The 21,759-nt window shown below is 36.8% G+C and overlaps 1 protein-coding gene across 3 annotated transcripts in view; it reads right to left on the bottom strand.

Moving 5' to 3' along the window:
* Positions 1 to 21,759, bottom strand: part of TTC27 (tetratricopeptide repeat domain 27) — a 135,886-nt gene that overhangs the window by 31,886 nt on the left and 82,241 nt on the right. For all 3 annotated transcript variants that reach the window (XM_068939405.1, XM_068939406.1, XM_068939408.1), the window contains 2 exons: positions 7,007 to 7,102; positions 4,675 to 4,797 (listed from right to left, as the gene is read on the bottom strand). In XM_068939405.1, coding sequence (XP_068795506.1) covers positions 4,675 to 4,797; positions 7,007 to 7,102 — 219 coding nt within the window. The remainder of the gene's footprint in view (positions 1 to 4,674; positions 4,798 to 7,006; positions 7,103 to 21,759) is intronic.

The following is a 21,759-nucleotide window of genomic DNA, read 5'->3' as shown; positions in this document are numbered from 1 at the left end:
CAGTTTCCTCCCCCTTCTCTGCCTCCACTAATTGCTTTGACAGATTAAAGGAAAGCATATTAATAACAAACCTTTAATATGATTGTTTCAGAGCAGAAAGAACTAGGCACTTTATGACTGCAGTAATCACATTAGGCACCAAAGGGTAAGCTTTTTTTTTCCCTCTGTCCTTCAAACAAAGGAAAAAGACTGAAATTTTGCTGTGCGAACAGCAGCAATGAGGTGAAAAGTGCATTGCATGCTGCTCCTTTTAACTCTTCCGGAATAGGGCACTCCCAGGCTTAGCTTGCTCTTCTACGGTAGTGCCTAGCACTAAATAATACACTAGACCAACAGGCCAACCATTCGCTAATTACATTTCATATTTAAGAGCATAACAACATCATGTCCTGGCCTAAATTTGCAAGAATTCATTGCCAACATAAATATTTCAGCATAGAGATAAAACAGGCAATTAAATAAGCAGAAATCGGACTTTTTCTTCATCTCATTAGCTATCTGATCTCCCTTCCACATGTTACAAACCTTTCCATTACTTAAATCTGTAAAGGCTAATACAAGTGATTGCAACCAAGAAATAAAAAATTTGTATTCCTGAAACATTTGTCCCCTACAAGACCAGATAATACTTTAAAATAGGATTTCTCATTTTGCTGCAGGTTTTTGTTAAGACCTCTCTAATTTCATGGCAGACTACTTTAAAAAAATGCACATTTAACCTTTGATAAGAATTTTGCTTCTGCAAAAGGGCAAATCTTGTCTTGAAAAAAGAATTCTTATCAAGAAACATTCTCTACCCAGTTGATAACGACGTATATAAAGGAAATATAAACATTAGAGATTTAATTGCTCTTACCCATTAAACAGATTTTAATTATTAATTGGCATGTTTAAGAAAAATATCAATAAAAAGTTAACTAAAAATAAAAATTGAAACTTTATAATCCTTCCTGACTGGAACAGATGCAATTATAACAACACTGCTTTTCCTAGAATGGTCTGCACTGAAATGGATGGAAATCAAGGCTCAGTTAATAAAGTAGCTGATTTAAGCATGAGAACGACTGAAGCTGTTATCTTGCTTTCTGGACTACTACAGCTGATACGGGAATTAAATAGGCAGTGCTTCACAAAAACCCACAATCCTTAAAGAAAGTTCTGGTTTAAATAAAAGACAGTGACTTTTCATTACTCACTACAGAGAATCCTGGAAAACAGGTTTAAGAATCTTTCTGCATTTGGCTACCCAACCTTGAACTTTCACTTGCCTGTCCCATCTACCAGTTCCCAGCCTTTTATTTTACCTGTCTCATAAGAGCCTCCACAAGCCCCGCTCTTTACAAAGACCTATCCGTTTCATTATCCAATAATTCAGTCCTTTGTTAGTTTAAAGAAATTCCTAAAATGCTTTCATCTTTTCTATTTGGACAGTATTTCCTAGGCTACCAGAGAAGTAGCATGAAGAAGAAGAACATATGATCATGGAAAGAGGTAGTGAGAGAGAGGAGAAAAGGAGAACTCCTTAAGCTGTAATTTCATCTTTCTCTCTAACTTCATGCATGACCATGGGCAAGTCATTTACTCTTCTTTCTCAAGATTTGGTAGCTACATATAGGGAATGCTCACCTGCTTTCAAAGTGTAGTGCAAATCAACCAAGTTCTCGAACTATCTCATGTGCTAATCAGGACAGCACTATATTTGACTTTACTTCTGGGAAGCATTTCCTGAATTTAAAGCTAGGCTTCTGAGTTCTTATTATAATTGTGTTTCCTTGCTCAAATGTTTTGAGAAATTTGTGGATATTTTCATTCATAAATTTATCTCATCTAATGTTGTGGAAGGTGCTTTGTTGGGTATGTTAATCTAAAACCAGGCTGCATACCATTCTGTTTTCCCTGCTCTGAGGAGATTATGGGGATAAGGAGAGAGCTGAAAACAGTGTTACGAGACAGAATATCAGGCTGATGCTAAAAGGCAGCTCTCATGAATCCAGCAACAGTCAACAGCTCCAGTGCTCTAGAGTTCCTGCAAGGGAGAAAGTCCTCACTTCAACTGGATAAACTGAAAACTCCTGTCTCCAGTTCATCCTTTCTTTTTCTTTTTTCTTTTTTTGGGAGGCAGGGAAATAGAGCCATTTTTATTATATTTTCTATTTCAGGTGAGGTTGAGAGATCTCTTATGCCTTAACTAAATAAAGCTGTCTGTTGTAAATAATTCTCGGAAGATCTCTGGGTCTCGCTCACAGTCAAAGGAAAAGGGAGAGGGACACAGTAGAGAATCTGACTTTTCAACACCAGTTTTCACTACGCACAATGAGATTAGTGTTTGCTTTTCAACCGCTCTGCTAGAGGAATACAACAATTATAACATTGGAATGACCCGGACAGAGACTATCAACATACGGCGTGCTCAGATTTTATAATGTTCTTTTTGTACTGTGTCCTGCTTTACTTACTGCTTAGCACTGTTACTCTTCCATCGGCTCACATTAGCATAGCGGTTTCTACTAATTATATTCAAATTATGAAGTAAATGAGTAAAGAGTCTTATCTAGTAATAGTCAAAAGATCCACAAAAAAGTCTATTAAATATTAGTGACACCTTACTCAGCAAAATTTATACTGCTGTTATAATTGACAGAAATACGTATTTCCCAAGTATGGAGCTTTGCATAGCCATATATACATATCTGTCTCTTTAACAACGTGTATTTCAGAAACAGAAGAAAGTAACCTATTATTACTTCAGTGTTTAAGTACTCACCAAAATCATTGCTATTTCTGATATCTGGCTGTTTTATTAGGTTTTTCAGTTTTTAAATTATTCTTTTCCATATAAAAGCGGTTGTCAGTGGAAGACACGCAAAACTTTTTTAAAACAGTTTGTTCTTTTAGGCACGTACAGAGTAAGTTCTTTAATGAGGTCAACATCCACTGAACAATATATCGCACCAGTAGTTTCTAATGGACTTCCAAAAGAATAACTACCATGCTTAAAAAAAATTAAAACCTTTTTGATAAACACAAACAGTTCAGACTCTGAAAGCCCTCTGACAAGGAGCACGCCCCTTAGCGTACAAATAAATGTTGCTAATTTTCTGACTTTTTCCGATCTGAAGGTAACTTTGTTTCAGCCCTACTGTTATGTAGCACTTACAGAGCATTTTCTGTTTTTCAAAGCGTAGCACAGACACTCATTCTGAAACCATTTCTAACCAGTTTCCTGCGTCAGATATCCTGTCCTATTCTCCGAGTGTCATTTTCGTAACTCCCTAAGGGCAGTTTGTGAATGTAACTAGGACAGAATGCATTTCCAGGAAATGGAAAATACTGACCTCTCCTTCTCTACTGTACTGAAAGGATTCTGATATTAGCATACCATTCCCCAAGGCATGCATAATGTGACACAGAGTTTGGCCTGGAACCCCTCTGTCAGTTTATAATGACCAGAATCTAGGCATCGGTGTATGACAATGAGAAAAAGTAGGCAAGTATGAGAAAATCTAGATGTTTTCTATTAATTGAAGTTATAGCTCTCTACTCTGCAAACTTAAGTTAGTATAAACACAGCCTTTGCGCTTAGGTCTTCATACAGGCATATACACATTCATATATTTAATGACAACCAAGATATCAACCAAAGGAAGAGAACAGTCAGGCAGAGGGGGAAAAAAACAATAAAGAACATACTTTTGTCTAAAAGTCAGTACTTCTGAAAGCTATGTAAACACTGAATACAAGGTTTGACAGCATAAGTTCCTCTCATACTCTGTGTGAGAGATTGCACCAGAAAGAACGCAGCTGAAATTACACAGGAGTAGTCATTGCTTCCAGGTATCGTTTTCTAAAATTCTCCTCTCATTGCTCTAATAGTAACAGCAAAACAACTAACAACAGGAAGGCTGCTACAGTCTGCTACCAGCGTTTTTAAACAGTTCTGCCATTTATACGTAGAATTACACGATGGCTTTAAATACTTTTTGCCTGGAACTGGTCACAAAACTTCAGCAGCACTGAAGAAATGATGATGAATTTGAAGAAAACATCACTGTACACACAGAATAGATAAAGCCTTTCAATCTCAAGAAGTCACTCAATTTTAATGATATTTTAGCATTAAATAATTACACACACCAAGCACTGACGTTGTTCTGTTAAATGCGTTTGTAACAACTACAGTTAAGCAGTTTGAAATCAAGTGGGAATGAAAACTGAGATTCCCTTCCAGACAAAGTCCTTACCCACAACCTCAGCATCTCCCCATCATGACTGCTACAGCCTTCCTGAAACACCCACACTATACCTTGCTGCACATTCACAGTTGCTAACTTAATTTTCCTTAGCTGTTTTCAAGAATCACTGTCACCATCTTCTCTCTGAATCCAGACATAAAGTTTTCTCAATATTTCTTGCAATCTATCCGCTTTAAGTACCCTCTCGCCTTCTGAGTTATTTCTTATCTACTAACTTCTCTTTTTGGTTTTTTTGGCTCATTACCTCAGATCTCTTTTAGTATTCTAGAGGTAATGACAGACTCTTTTGCCATGTGTCCATTTTTCTTATCAGAATTTCCTCATGGTAGCCTTACAGAGGTGAATGTCGTTAAGTGAACTGACAGTTCAAGTCAGGCAGTCCCTTTTCAGGATCTCAGCTGTGAAAACCAGTTTCTCTTACCTTTCCATGCTGTCCTGCTCTTTCATAGCAGATTACTACATCTTCCCACATTTCCAGCTCCCCAAATATCTGCAAGGCTGAGCTGGTGCACCCTAGCTCAAAGAGTAAGCTTGCAAGTTGACGCTGGAAAGATAAGAAATTCCAGATAATTGAAAATAGTTAGGTACATACTACACTACATTTTTGAAAGATATTAGGGGGACTTCTGACATTACCAAGAGGCAGGCATAGAGAATATGAAATTATTCTATTGAAATCTCTAGCTGGAGCCTCAGAAATATATAAACATCTCAAAAAAAAAATCAATAGAGCAATAATTGTTCTGATTTGACTCAAGTTCATGTCAATAACTTAACGTCTCTGAACTACTTTACAATAGAATACAAGAAGTTAAGCAGACATGTGGAGGATGAATTGACAGAGTCAAACTTCCACTCCTTAAATCAGGTACGTGGCATGTGCGGCTGGAGAGGAGCTATAGCATTATGTTGGGAAAGCTGAGAGTGGGAAAGAGAAGCTGAGGAAGGCATTAAAGTCTCTTCTAGCAATCCTTTGCCATAGTAATCTGTACCTGGGGAGGTACATCACACACATGGAGAGAAAGGTTCTGGTATCATTTTGCTAGGTACACCCTACCAAGTGTAAATAACCACTGTCCCAAACGGTCATTGCCAAAGGATGTTAGTTTTTCGTCAAACAGTACTGGATTTGAGCTCACGTTCAACTCCTTAGTTGAGTTTTCCTCATCGATAAGCCAGCCGCTTTGTTATTTCAAATTCAATCTATTATTTCAGCACCCTTATAAAAATAAATGAGTAATTCTTTCCATTTAAACATAAACAAGGTATGTTTTCATGACTTTGAAAAGTTGTCTTTGGTCTTTTGTTTATTTTTTAAGAGGAGATTAAAATCACATACAGTTTTTCGACTTCGAAGTAAATAAGCTTATCATTTCTTCATGCAAGAAATACACCATTTGGTTTGCAAAAAAAATGAGGGTATACTGTATAAAAGGGCCCCTAATCATGCTATGTTATCCATACAGTGACCCTTTCCAGTGTTTTTGCTGATCTTGAATAGATTCCCTGAAGTTCTGCGTAGATGTCATGGAGCTCTCTTTATAGGCTTGGATTCGGCACCCGTTACAAATCTGAGGAGTGACCATACACAAATAGAGGCAGTATTCATAAAATTAGGCTGGCCACAGTTCTTTGACAAAAATATATCACAACCACTGTGAAAGTCTGTAACAAAGTAATTAGTTGTTAGCTTCATATTAATTGCTTAGGGGAAAAAATATTTTCCAGGGTCTGGAGTTAAATCACATTTCTAGCTAATTAAATTTACTCAGAGTCAAATTTGGTAAAATTTATATAGGCCTCTTTATTACTATAACTGGAAGACTGCAGCCATCTTCCATTATAAATCTCTATTTTAGCATTTCTATCTTTGGCTTGGAAAATTGGCTTGGATTGAAAAGTGCCACTCTGACAACTGGAAATGAAAACCACATTTGCTAGTTTTATTGCAAGTGCCTGTTGAAAGATTGTGCGGAATAACTGGAGAATGCTAGGAGCAAATACGATGGTTAAAGCAATATGCACTGAGGTTAGAAATCAAAAAGGAATAAAACAACATTAAAAGTAAACAACATGCATGCCTTTGGAGATATCTAATGTAAACAGTTTTCTCAAGTTGGTTGTTAAATACGCCATCATCAGATAAGACTCTAATGTGTAGATTTCTGTTGTTAGAAAGTTTATGTTCAAGATAAACAGCATAGTTTGGGGAAAAGTATCCTGTCTACACTATGGAAAAGGCACATGCCTAGGAAAATAAAAAATGTCTCAGCTCCAGGATTTCTTCAATGCACCGTTGACTCCTGACATGGCTGCTTTGACTGTGATCCACTTCCAGAAAGCAGCTCCAAGTGAACACTCATTACATGATGGAGAAATACGCAAGTAATAGTAATAACAGTAAAACAGTAATAAACAGTAAGATAGTGTTAGGATTACTTTTACAGGAGGTGTGCTGGAAGTTTGAAAGTTGTTTTGTCCATTTCTGAATGAAGGAAAAAGGAAAATAAAGCAAAACTGCACTACAAGCAATTATTTCTGTGTATGACAGAACAAGGCTTCTGAAAGCCAAACAGTCTGTAGAATTTGATCTCTTTCCAGAAAACCTATTGTGGTGTTAGGCTACATCTTTATTTCTACAGTGTTTCAGTGCATGACCATATCGTACTATCTCAGCTTTGGAGTCATTCAGTAACAAAAATAATGAGAATCACAGACTCTTAAATAAAGTTTCATATGGGGTTGCTTCACACCTGTATGGCCCAACGTGGCGGCACCTGACAACAGTAGAAAATCTTCATGCGTTCCGATACTGAAGTATTTGCATCTTCAAATTGGTCTGCAAGCGCCTGTAGATGCAAAGTGTGTTCTGATTTAGTATTTAGATTTAATTTACCTAAAAAAAATTTCAAAGTATTCAGGACTTAAGTATTCTTGACGTAACACAGAAATTATATTAAAGATAACATGACATGACTGCAAGCTTACACTATAATATGCTGTATTTTTTATTAAGATGACAATACCCTACTGTGAGAAAATTTAACAAACATTTATGTAAAAACTCTTCATTACAACTAATAATAACTAAAAAAAGTTTTGAAGGTATTCAAATTTCAAAGTGCCCATAACAGGTCTAAGAACCAAATTTAAAATCCAAAGCAAACAGTGTAGCATCTCAAAAGAATGCTCTGTAAGAGAGAAGACTGAAGAGTAAATGTGTGCCAAATGAAGCGATTTGTCTAATGCATTTCAATTCTTTCGCTAGCTTTTCCTGACAAAGATAACATTGATGTGCTTTAAATATGAAATTTCTTATTAAAACAGAGAAGCAAAGACATGCAACGCTTTGAGAAACACGGCTCTAATACAGAAAAAATTGTTATGACAGGGAGTACAATTCAGTTCAGGCTTTTTTTCATTTTGGGAGAACTGTGGCTGCTCTGAAACTGTTGAACTATTCTGAAACCCTTTGGAAGACAGTAACAACTTTTGCATAGTAAAAGTGCAGCAATAATTTGTGCTCTGTAAATCTACTATCAAATTAATTAAATCAAAATTCAACAGCAGGAAAAATAACGGTTTAAAGGTAGATACAGCCATAAAGTCAGTCAGAAATTCTAAAATAAGGAGGAAAATCTTTCAAATACTAATAATCACTAAAACTGCACATTTAAAACGTAAATAAATTTAAGGCCAGAGATACAAATTAGGGAATATTAACTTATCTGCCTTCACATGATTCATCTCTCCAAGTCTCACATATAATTCAGTCAATGATTTACAGAAAGAGATAGAGAGAGTCTCAGAATTTTCTCAGCATGGAAGACGAACGCAGAAAATGTAAAGATTCCCAAACAAAAGGAAAGGTTGGATATGATCTCTCTCTCTCTCTCTATATATATACATATCTCTCTAAATGCAGCTATTGGCTACCTATCTGATCTTTATCAAGAACGCAAATAATATTTGTGTAAAATTAAAATAATCAATTATGTGATTTAAACTGTCAAGCACTTTTAACTGCCACTGACTTTAATGGAATTTACTGGGTGCTTCATTCTTTTAATGAGAAAAAATCACAACAGGTAACAATAATTTTAGCTTTTACATCCATGCTCAGCCTCCTCATTTTAAATATTAATATTTAAAATGTTTAATCTTCACATTCTCTCTCTTAAAATTATCTCCAGAGACCTGTTCCCAGAGATTATCCAGAAATCTACCCCTAGAAATGGCTGAGGTGTATTGAGAGTAAAGAAAGGGACAGACGAATAAAAATATATTCCTTTATACAGTTGTGAACAGTCCAAAAGGAGTCAGATTCAAACAACATCTTTAAAACATTAATTAAAGAGTTTAGTTGACTGTAAACTATAAAACAAATCACATTCTGTTTTAGTACTGCTGAAATGTTCTAATACTTTGCAGAAGTACATTTTTCTATATTCTGTTACAGCAAAAATTAAATGAAAAATTGTCCAATTCCTCAGGTAACCATTTTACAAGACCGGACAAGGTAGTAAATTACAATGGGAAATTCTGAAAAATAATAATTGCCCTAAGCCTGAATAAAGGCAGAAAATCCTAAATTTTTCCTGTAAAATAGGTTTTTGGGGAGAACAAAAGATGGAAGACAGAAAATGTTTTAACCCATTTTTTACTTTTAATTTCTTGTATTTCCACTGTTCCAGAAGAAAAACTGCAATTTAAAGAAAACAGTTTTTCAAAAGCAAAATATTTTATTGGAAAGTTTGTAGTCACATCTCCTTTCTACCTCTCTTATGTAGAAAAGCCTAATGTAAGTGACATTGTAGGAGAATGGACTACTACCAAGTTGAATTCTCCCTCCCCCTAAAGCAAATACTGTACTCTTTCACAGTTCAAATAAAAAGTAAAATTATAGGTAGAACATGAATATTAGACATTCCCTGAAAAAGAATAAATGCTGATAAACTTAAGCTATTAAAATCCATGGTTCATACACTTTCGTACGTTGAAAAAACAAGAAGCTCTGATGGCTCTGCATACCAGTGATGTGTGGAAAGTAAGTTACTAGAAGATTGCTGAATTCTACGCTTCTGAATAATGCTTGAAAAAAAGAAGAGGGTTGTATAGCAGGAGGATAATCAGAATCCTAACCTTATTCCATACCTAATGACCAAACACAGAACTATAAATCAATAAAACGGAAAAGACAACACTGCCAAATGAACATTCTTTCTCATTAATAATCTTCAGCATAAATACTGTCTCAGGAAAAAAATCTGTGCAATCTGCACATCTTTGCAACATAGTCAAAAGACGTGTTATTTGTTTAACTAGAGTCCCAAATTCCCGACTCAAAGTTCCTAAACAGAAGTATGGCACAAGCCAACTAAAATTCATCGCTCTAAGTGACATACGATTTCTTGTGTATGCAGCATTTAAAAAATACTAAGCTCAATGGATCAAAAGCCCCAACCATGTAACATAAGCTTTCCCAAGGCTTGAGCTGCCATAGATACCAAGTTACTAAGTCGAAATGAAGAGTACAGAGATACGCAAATCTAGTCTGGAAACAACAACTATGTAGATGACTGGGATGGAATTTTATATCACAAGCAAAGACTACATTATAGTCAGATGAGAATAGGAAAAGATAGCTCTAGAAACTAAAAGTCATTCTCCCCATCTCATACCGTAGACTGTGGTAAAAAACTAAGAAAGCGCAATAGCTACCCTATGTTTGGGATAAGCACAGCACGTTACTTCAAAAAAGATCACATTAGAGCTTTGTCCACTTTACTAATCAATCATAAACCACATTCAGCTGGTAATTATCCATGAATTTGAGTACGAGGTTTGTTAAGCTTTGTTTCCTTGTTAAACCTTGAATGTCTTTTCCATACTGCACTCATTCCCATTGCACTTCCCTGCTTCCCCTCCACGTTCAACATTAAATGTAACATCATGACGGTCTTGATGGTAAAATACTAACTTTGATTTTAAGCCTACCTCAATTTTAATCTCTTCATGATTTTTACTCTTTTTCTATGGCTGATGGAGTTTTTTCTTCTTACACTAAGTACAGAGGTAGGATCTGGCTCTCAAAATGCTACTATACCTCTATTAGTTTCTGGTCTTTCAGATGGAGCTTATTTGCAATGTAATCCTATTTAATTTCTCTGTGTACGTGTAACACCCCTTTTAAATTTGCTATTTATCCATTTAGGTCTGAAGTCTTTCCCTCAGGGCTTTGTCCCTTTTGTTAAAATGTAATTTTTAGCTAGCTTTTTGCATGAGATAAATACATGGTAAATCATCTTCAAACCCTTTCTATTCTTAATCTCTTTACTCCAGATTAAATTGTTTAATTAGTTTCTCAAAAAATTGCTCCTTAGCCTGTAAAATCACAACTCCACACAAGCATTTTTTTCCTTCCATTTCATCTGAAGAATCTCCTGATCCAAGCGCATTTAGGGAAAAAAACCCCAAAACAAACAAAAAAACAAAGCAAGCCTTCTCTTTTCAAAAGAGCAAGATATTCACTATTTATCAAAACCATCTTGAAAACAGAGTTACATTTTTGTTTGTCTAGCAACTATTTAATTCCACCAGGATCACTCTTCTCAATAACACTGAAGATAGGTCTGTCCATATCCAAATCTAACATCGCTGGTCCCAGTAAATCATCTTCCTCAAAACAGTCATGACCCATACCTAGCATTTTATCCATGCTATTTCTTCTCACTTCTTCCCAGTTTTTCATATAATCAATACACAATGTCAATGCAGCGTTTCTCCCTTTACCTATCTTTTCTGACAAGCACGTTTTCAATTTTAATGTTCTAGTCACACGTGTTCCACCGTTATTTCTTTCATCTGTGCAACAGCTGCTTTCATACACTGTGCCAGTACTTTTAGCTTGTTGATTTTGTTTTCCAGTCTTCTGCCACTGCTAACCAGACATCCAGCTGCTTCCCAGGAACCTTCCCTAGTAAAACACATTGGGTATTACTGCTGTGCTACCTGACCACTTACTATGCACTTACCAATACTCCTCTCTGCCCCTTCTTAGCCTCCTCTACTGCCCTCATGCTCTCTGGTATGCTGGTACACTTGATGTCCCTCTTTGGTTCTGTAAGCAGGAAGATTAGACAAGTCTTTCCTCGTCTTCTCTCATTTCTCAGTCTAGAGGAGCTAGTCAGTCTGCCACAGTCAATCCCTAGTTAGTAGCTCTGGGACTCCAGTGGCACCCATCCACTCTAGGCTCCTTTTTACCTGAATGCTCCCCACAGGTTGACTTGATTTATGCCACAGGAAATCTGATATTATCATGCATTCCCGTCTTTCCCACTCTTGCCACAGTCCAGCATGTACTACCCATCTTGTACCTTAATTCCCAACAGACAGATTCACCGAGGAGAATGAATGGAAAAGTGCCTTTCAGGAAACTCTAAACACTCAGGGCTACCTTTTCTGGTAGCCCTTTTCTGGTGGTCTTGTGATTTTCAGGTCTTTTTTCTTCAATTTCTTCTCAGCTATGACAGTTCCTTCTCAAAATCCCACACATCAGCCTGACCCCTCCACGCTCTGCCTAACTTGGTATTTTCATTTTCCTTGCCCTACCTCTGTTTCTGTCCATTGCCTCTGCATATTTTATAATCACCAGGTCAATCTCACTGTTCTACTGCTCTTATAGTCTAGCTGCTCCCTTAGCTCCATGCTTCTTCCAGTAATTCTCCTGCCAGTCATATGCCCTACAGCTAGGTTTATTTAGCAGATGTCAGCAAATCTTTAGCAAATTATGTAGCCTCCTTAATGTTCTCCTTCATCTCATAAAAACATCAAGCTTCATCTTCTGACTATTGGTCATAGTTCTTTCATAAACTTTGCCACATTATACTTCACAGAAATTAATGTTAACATACTGAAAAGGTGGTGAAAATACCACAACTTCTGCATCCATCCATATGCTTTCCCCTGCTCTGCTCCACTCCCAGTGCTGACTCACCCAACATCATCAGCTACCCTTTACAGGAGAAAACAAAGTATTAACCCTCCCCAAAATACTCACTTAAGCCATCTGCTCCTTTTGGTGACTCGCTGCCTCGTCTTTCAGCCTTTTCCTTCAGCCACTCTCGACCCTTGCTTCAGCTCAGAAGTTAACTACAGACTAGCAGCTACCATAAACAGGAAGCTTCCCCTTCAGAGCTCCAATGACAAGTATCTTGCACTCACAAAACACAAGCAGACTTGGTAAATAAGATGCAAATGACCAACCAGCTGGAAAAAACCCTATCCATCCTTAAAGAGCAAACCCTGTTCTTTCCTAACCAAGTGTCAAGACCAATGCAAATTTCCCTCATTTTTGCTCTGCTTGCTGGGCCCAGGAAAATTCCAAAGCTGTAGCTGTACTTGCTGAACACCTTCCATTCTAACCCCCCGTTTGACAAAAGTATAGTAGGAGTATGTAAAAAATTAAATATATTCTCAAGAAAGAAAGGGAGAAGGAAGGCCTTGCAAAAAACACGTGAAACTGAAGCAATACATCAGTATGCTATTAACACTGTAGGTATTAAAAATTAAACAAATTATGCAGGTTTTACCAAAGGCTGACTTTAGGCATCTGTCTTTACTTATACAACCTCTACACCTTTAAAGTGCTGGAGTGTGGATACCAGGTTTGGGACTGCCTGGGTGGTCTTGGCTTACGTGTCAGGCATGTAAGTGCCTGACTACACAAAGGCACCCTTGGAATTGTTCGGCTGCCTGCAAAGAGATTTGACATAGAGAATTTCCCTTGGAAAAAGGTCTTTGGAGACAATGGGGATAAGAAACCAAAATGCATCTGTAGTGAAAATGCTCCTGCTATCTCATTTCATTATCACTGTGGTTCCTAAGAACTTAGCAGGTATATGACCCAAACTGAACTGGGCTTGCCTGTGTTATTTACTCAGGAACCAAGAGGAAAACTTTACAAAGGTAACAGCAATTACATGTATAACTCTGTGGTTATACAGTTATAAAGTTCTTACTTTATTCGGAAAGCTTATTTTACAAATTATGGACAAACAGATACATTTGTCATCAAAAGACCCCAAGTTCTTTCCTACATCACTCTGTCACACAGAAAACATGTTTCTACTGCTTAGTGCTTATGAAACAAGATGTGGGCTTTTTTTAAGCTTATGCAACAAGAAGCCCTTGTGGACCCTGTAATATTTACAGAGACTTCCATAAAATTGCCAGAGGTTCACTGCTAAATTAATCCATGCAACCAAATACAACTTTTGTGGAACTAAAAACCTAGCTTTAAACACACCTTTACTTTTTGGGGGAACAATATTAAAATAACATAAAAGCTACATAATTTTTGAAGCTTCAAAACTTTAAAAGGCTCCATTATTTTTAAATGTCCTCTGCCAACACATACTTTCTAACAGTAAAGCCTGAAAAACTGTGGACAAGAAAGAGCTATAGTTTTGGGATGCATTATGACAGTGTCTCAGTCTTGTTCCAGAATAGTGGAATCAGTAATATATAAATACAGAATTATAACGAAGGCTGTATGCTCCACTGAAAAAAATATGTTTCAAATAATCAATCTAATATTAAAACACATCATGCACATTAGAAAGCAGATGACAAATACAGAGAAAATGCAATTAAAGTATTCTGTATTTTCTTTCACATGAATTAAAACAGATATGTCCAGTTTTTCTAATGCACTATTAGGTATTTTAGTGGCTTGTGGATACGGAATTAGATTTTGTGTCACATTCTTTTGCTAAGCTTTAAAAGAAAGCTTTAACTGTAACTTCAAAAAGACACAAAATTATATTTACAATCCAGACAATAGTAACTTGTTTCATCAGCTCTTTGCCAACCAAAGTGTTCCCATAACGAAGATCACTGCGACAAACAGAGACAACCAGACATCTAAAAGTCAATAATGGTCAAAATACTTTATCTTGCAATGAAGCAATGCCAGAAATTATGAAGCCATAAAAACATTTTTCGTATAGCAATCAATGAAGTTTTAATTTATTTAGTCGGAAAGAATATTTTTTGGTTGATGACATATGGATATAAGGTGGAATTAATGAAAACTGTCTAGATTAGTCTAAACTTGATAGAGGCTGTGACCAAATAGTGATTGCCTTATTGATCGCCAATTTTACCACTAGCTAAAAAGACATAAAGGAATATATATTTTGATGTGCTATTACATACCACCATTATTCAGAATAGCATTTTGAACAAACAGGAAGTTGTTGCTTGCAAACTAAAATGACTTAAAGGAAATCATGGGTTATTCTTTTCAAAAGTTTACAGATTTAAAATGATATATTTCTGTTAAATGATGAAAATCTCTGAAGAGTCAAGAACTAAAGCATCTAAAATACAAAACAAAAGCTATTAACCAAGGATATTTTTCAACATCAAGAAAGAACCCCTCCCTCATTTATCGAATTTTCAAAGGGGAACGTTTGACATTACGTGCTCAAGGAAAATTTATTACAATGATCACTGTTATAAATCATGAGTGATTTATGTAAACTTGAAGACCACTTCTTACATTGTGCAGAGGTGCCAAGAGGAAGATGACTACTGGTCAGATGGTGTGTGCATTTAAACCAACTGGAGCACAACGTATCACATTTCTTCCTAAGAAGTAGCAGTCTGGTAGCTGGTTTAAAATTTGTTAAAATTTAATTTTAAATACTTCATAGCACTGCCTGCCTATTTTTGTATAGCAAATGAATGGTTACAGGGGCAATCTTAAAATACAAGGGTTGCACAGATGTCAGGATACTTCATGGAGAGAGACTACTAAGACAAAGCAGTGCTAGAACTAGAAAAATAAACAGCACTTGAAACAAGGTTCGACTGAAACATTCAAGGAGAAGGACTGTGGCTCCAAGTTTAAGGCTTTAAAACATTGCTTCCAATGCAAATGTTTTGAACAACTGCTTCCCCCAAGATTTTGGTAAGAACTTCTTGATTGCATACAATCATTATCTTAAAAGAAACTACAGTCTTAAATTTTGAGGTTAATTGCTTTTTAAAAAAGTCACAAGGAAATGGCCCCAGTTTCCAGCAGCCTTACACAGACAGAAGAAAAAAGGTAGATTTCCTTTAACTCAGTGGAAACAAGAACTGTTCTATGCACATTTTTTGAAATTAGTGTAATCTCTTTTTACATAGTAGGCTGTGATTCCCTAACGTGCGTGCGTGTGTGTGTGTGTGCATGTGTGTATTTTGTTTTTAACTCCAGACCGGATTCAGAAGTCTCCTTGATCTGAAAAGGGAAGAGGCCTTCTTTTACTGGATTGTGCACTGTCCACCCTGTAGTAATTTAAGTGGCCAATTTTGATGGATTCTGCAGTTAAGATGCTCCATCTCCCAAGAGTGTACGTGTCCATAATATCAAGTATGCATTACATCTTTTTAAAAGGTCATTTAAAACTGTTTGTTTTATCCCTTGCCCTCTGCTGTCCACATTTCTTTCTCTCCCAAAGCAGCTCAATAAACTCAGCATCAGTTACTCTTCAGTCAGATACAGCCATATGCAAATACTTAAATATTTCAAGTCCTGCTGTATTGCTAATGCACAACAACATACCTTTCGCACACATTTGAAAGAAAAAGATACTGTATTCTGCAATGACTTATGTAGAAGGAACGCAATTTCCTAACTTTATCACTTCTTTTAAAAGCTATTTTAATAATGAAAAGTTAATACTCATGATTTAACATGTAATAATTACATGTTTTATAAAATGTTTTTGCCTATAAATATTAAAACAGACTGTAAAAGAACAGTGAAAACTCCCTGCACTCTTGTTCAAATACCCTCACACTGACTGGACAGAGCCTGTGCAACACTCACAGTTCTGACAGTGACACAAACTCAGTGCTCAGTGGTAAACACACACACACAAGCAGCTTCTCTCCAAAGTTACCTCTCTTTTTTTTTTAAATCAAATTGGGACTTATTTCTGCATGTAGCAGTTTGCTGCAACACAGAATGTTTTCCCCTGTATTCTTTCCCAGCCTGATGTTTGGTCTCTGCCTGCCACCCGTTTGGTCTGTTTTCTCCTATCCATGCACACTATCATGTGCCAGTCAGCCTAAAACTTTTCAGAGAGTAGACTGTGTTGACCAGGTATATACCGCTTGAGCAGAAATGCCCTGGCATACCTCCAGAATCACATCTCAGCCATAAATTGTTTTGCCTTCTTGCTAATCAGCACCGTTAACAAATACGTACTCTTCAGCCCATAGGGAACTATTAGCAGGATCAGTGGAAAGCTCAGGACGAGCACGTGCACGTGCTGGCTCAGAGGGACGCTGAACCCAACAGACAGGGTTAGTCCACTTGCTTTTTGCTGGGCTGAGAGGAATGCCAATACAGGCTTTTTCAGGACAGCCTTCTCTGTAGTATTTGCATATGGGTTTAATTTAGCTGTTCGGTGCCTAACATCAACCTAAATGATACAGCATTCTCTCTAAAGAGAGATTATGCCTAGACGTTTTCCTAAAATGTTTTAAGCTTGATGCTTTTAGGGCTTCTATGGTTATTCCCTTTACCTAAAGGCATTAGTAAATAAACTTTTTAACAAGGGTTGTGTCTATACTTTGGCAAAGAAGAAGCTTGCTTGTAATCTGTAACACAGATCTGACTGATCTTACGCCAGATCCTGTTTACTCCTCTGTACTGATCTTCTTCCCTGCCATGTCAGGCATGATGGTAAAGGAACATACAGAATAAACTATGTCAGACGTTTGTGTTTGCTAATGCGTAACAGGTATGTTCTTTGAGAGGCTTGGTTCATCCTCAGCAAAGCCACAAACAGAGGGAGATAACCAAGCTGATGCCTTTATTTTAATAACGTTTAAATATAATATTTCATCGTTAGCTTGTGTATGGTACTCAACAAAAAAAACTCCTCTATGACACATTTAATCTATAATCTGTATTCAAATGGGAACGTACAGTTCAAGAGGCACAATCTAGTGGGAAAATCCTGTACTTTCTCTGTTGCTGTAAGAATTGAATTTACCTACCATACACTCCACATATTTGCATTTTGTTTACTGTAAACTGTACAACAATATATACAAAAAACAGACAAGTCATTTGTCCATAATAGGCAGAAAAAGCCTCATCCAAATTCGATCGTAAAACATATTACAACTCTTGAAAATAAATGCTTACGCATGGCAAAAAAGTTTTATTTAGAACTTAGGAATGAGATAGTTATTTCTAAAGAATTTAAACAATAAGACTTAAAATAAAATAAAACAAAGAATTCCAGAGGAAAAGTTCTTAAGATCATGTTATTAAAACATTTTCAGCTTCTTTCTACCTGAGCTAGAGACTGGATGGGATGCTGCTACACAAATTGAAACCTTGGGGAAAAAAAAACACAACACAGAACAAAATGCTTTGTCTTCAGATACTGCAATAAGGTTTTTAACCATTAATCATACCAAGTATAATTCTTTCATATTACCAACAGCATAGGCTGCCCTTAGATGCCTGTAAGGAGGAGAAAAACAATTACATCTAATCTTATCTAGATACCTGTAACCTGAATCTACAGATGCTCAGTTGAATTAAGCAGTAATAGCTCTTTTTGTGGTATTAGAAATAGACAACGTTTTTTACCAGCAAAATGCTCTTTTGCTGAAATCTATTTTTTAAACTATTCTCATTCAGTTGTAAGTCTCAAGAACATGCTTTGCTACTTTGATGAGGGGGATGGAGTATGTGAAGAAAGGAAAGACAGGTTCCGTTTCTTTTATCCCAGATTTGACTTGAATGTCTCACATAGCATCTCGGGACACCCACTGTTTTCTGCTTTTTCAAAAAAAAAAAATCCTACACAGTGAAACCTTTACTGATACCAAGTAGTTTCTGTTGAAAAATTGCTTGGCAGGAAACACACATTCTTCCAGTAGCTGAGCCTGACCCAGCAACCATACAGAATATGATGGTAAGTACATTAGAAATACGACACACGGGCAAAGTGTTCAAACTTTAGCTGTCCCAGAGAAAGGGAATCACATACAAAGTCTGTTTTCAATATACATAATTTCTTGAAAGACATCCAATCCAGCTCTTCACATGTTCCTGGAGAGCTCTCTATATACCAGGGAAAACTAAACAAACCCCCTATCATTCTCTGTTAAGGATCAATCTACTCACCAAGGAGAAAAATAAGCATCTTCAGCAATAACTGGCTGAAAAATATCAGTTTGACTTCAATGCAAAATGAAAATATTCTGAATGCATTAAATATTGTATGCCTGATTGTAAGTACATCAAGCTCCTAGGAAGATTCAGTTCTTTATCAAAAAAGTGGGAATCTACAAAAACACAATTGCTCCCAGAATCACACAACAGCATCGGGCACTGTCAGAATATCCAAAGGCAAATATATTTGTATTTAAAACTGTCTGTTTGGTGTGTAACCAATTAAAAAACAAACAAACAAACAACCCCCCCCCTAAAAAAGTTTTAATTCAGCAGAAAGGAGTTTTATGGTCTGTGCTGGTCACTCAAGCTAACAGGTTGAGGGGCAGAGGCTGGACAACAACAGATCTTCCTCTACTTCACAGCATAGCAACTAAATACGCAGTTTATTGATAATATTGAGATTGAATTCCTTGCCCAACAACACGGTGGGCAACTGAACCAAAACAGCCGTGGGGACAACACATACATCTTTCAGTCCGTTCGTAGTCTTCTAAGGAGCCATAAGGTAAGGAGCCTTAAGCTCCAGCAGCACCAGTTTCACACTGGAGTTTTTTTTGTTGATGACCCTGAGGACGCAGCACGCTGCCGCCAGAGGCAACGATGCCCTTTGCTCTCAGCTGCCCCTTTTACTCCAGAAACTCTATTAAACGCGGTCGGAGGGAGAAGGCTGAAGGGGAAATGAAGCAGCCAGCAGCAGCCGCTTTCCTGCTACCGTGTTTTCCAGGGGAGGGAGGAACGTAAGCGCGTGAGGCTGCTGGGCCCCGGCAGCTCACCCAGCCCGCAGCCCGCCTGCGCCCCGTGAGGGAAGAAGACCGGGGCGAGGAAGGCACGTTTCCGGCCAAATGAATTAATCCCGGCAAGACGCAGGTTGAGAGCTCCTGAAATACTTCAAGACTGCACTAGAATTTGGCATTTTATAAACTTAAGTGTCTGAGCTTACAACCTTAGTAAAAACCTTTTTTTTTTTTTTTGGTGGGCACAAATTTTATACAGGGAAAAATGGACTAAAGCACAAGACGAACAGCTCTGTGGTAGAATCATTTACTGCATGTTTCTATTTCTAGGCAGCTTCAATGTTTGCACAAATCTGCGTCTGGAAAAATGGGCAGGAATAGCACAGAAATGTGTATAATAGCCACAAACAATATTATTTATGCCATTTAAAATCTACTTCAGGCACGTTAAGTCACCTAGCTTACAAAAACAGCTGCACATCTGTCAAAATGTCCAAGTCTTATCACAAAAGCACAGTCCTATAATTTATAACATTCAGACAGTTAGAAAGCAGTACTGTGAAGAAACTGGATAAGTGCAAAAGCAAATGGAAATACTGAAAAGAGCCAATATCATATCATCATAGAATTCTCCATACACCAATCCAAATGATTATTTGAATCAATGGTCCTTAAATCAGTTTGGAAACTTCATAAGCCAAATATATTCCTAAATTCATAACTATAACAGGAACAGAACAAGAACTAAAGGAGTTGAGTTAGGCTGGCAAACAGCTCTTCAGGCAGAAGCTACATCCAGCCCACACCGTTGCAAAGCTTGTCTCCAGTGAAACTGTTTCCAAACGCTTGGTTCTTTGCAACTACATTCCCCAAATTTCCTAATTCTGAAGATGTAGAAACCACATACAGTTACTAGATTTTTTTTTTTAATATATGCATATACAGCATAACCTTCCCCCGTAACTTACTCAAGCGCTAGGCCTTTGGCATGCTGGAAATTCTCTTCTGGTAGAAACATTTATTAAAAAATGCAGTTATCGCTCTCTACTACAGCATCATAGTTAAAAACTAATTTCAAAGAATGGATATTTGCATTTTTGTTCTCAGATTCTTAAATGATATAATAATCTGAAAAAAAGAAAAATAAGTTTTTCCATCATTAATTACATAACAGTCCATTCTTTTTCTGTTTTCTTCATCTTCTCTATAAGCACTCTTTTCCTTCACTAGTCCTAAATCTACCTCACAAAGGTCTGTCACCAATTCAGTTACCTTCCTTACAAATCCATACACTCTGGGTCAATGATTATAAATCCATGAGGCTTTCGCTTCATCAGTTTTGCTACTGAAATGGATCTACCCAAATCTTTCTCTACTGAGTCGGTAAATATGGGCAAAAAGAAGGACCACTAATTATCGGGATTTACAAAGTTGGTTTTAACTTATTAGCTATTTCAACTTTTCCAAGTACTGTACCAGCTCATTTCCATAGTCTTCCACTTTAAACACTTCAAAAACTAAAACCAGTCTCCAGGCTCTCATTTCCTGCAATGGTAAAAGTAGCACTAAAATACTTCTGATGGGAAAAAATCTCAGAACAATGCTGGATCAGCTTCAAAATATTAAAAAACAAAACAAAAACCGTCTACAGTACCACTCGCCTCACAGTTATTGCGCTCATTCCCCAGGAATTGCTTTCATAGGTCTAAGCTTTATTTCAGTAAATAAGTAGTCCCTATCAACTACACGTAAGGCTATAAATTAGTCTTTTAAGACTAAGCATGGCAGCTTCTGCTCAGCAGAAATAAGCAAACTGAATTCACTCTCTTCATTTTGAGGGACAGTTTATTGTGGTCCTAGAACTTCTCAAACTGCAATAGCACACACTCACTGCCTTCTCCTCAGGCTCCAAAACCCAGTCAGCTCGGCAGGCTTTGTCGGGGGAAGACCGAGGGTATACTCCTTGGAGAAAATTGTGGGAGGACATGGAGAACTGTTTCCTTTTATTTAACCGATTTTATTTTAAATTAATTTACCTGTAAAAAAAAAGTCACCACTTTTGAATTATCATTGCAAAACTATCGTTATCAGTGCATCTTATACTTGCTCTACATATTCCTATTATTCTTGAAGGCTATTAAAATCAAGAACAATTCATAATTCATACCCTAAGTTGTCTTTTAAAAGCTATTTCATGAAGTAAATAGTTTCTATATGTTTAATTGACTACTCATCTAATCAACCACAATATTTGTATCCTTGAAGCTGAAGCATATTTGAGTCAGAGAGAACGGATCTAAATGTAAGTGTTTTAAATGACTGATCTTAAGTATTATTTCAATCAGCAGATCACTTTGATTTAAATATCTTTTTTTTGTTTGCATTTCTGATTTTTATTTAATTTCCTTAAAAGACTAATTCCTATCAGTGGTGAGAATCACACTGCCCTGCAATTGTGCATAACCTTTTTCTAGCTATTTGCTTTTAAAACAAGACTATCCAGTATAGAAATATTTAAAGC

This window comes from Struthio camelus, chromosome 3 (assembly GCF_040807025.1).
Source record: "Struthio camelus isolate bStrCam1 chromosome 3, bStrCam1.hap1, whole genome shotgun sequence".
Classification (NCBI taxonomy): domain Eukaryota; kingdom Metazoa; phylum Chordata; class Aves; order Struthioniformes; family Struthionidae; genus Struthio; species Struthio camelus.
Note: the sequence above shows the minus strand (reverse complement) of the source record. Positions and strands in the feature narration are given on the sequence as shown.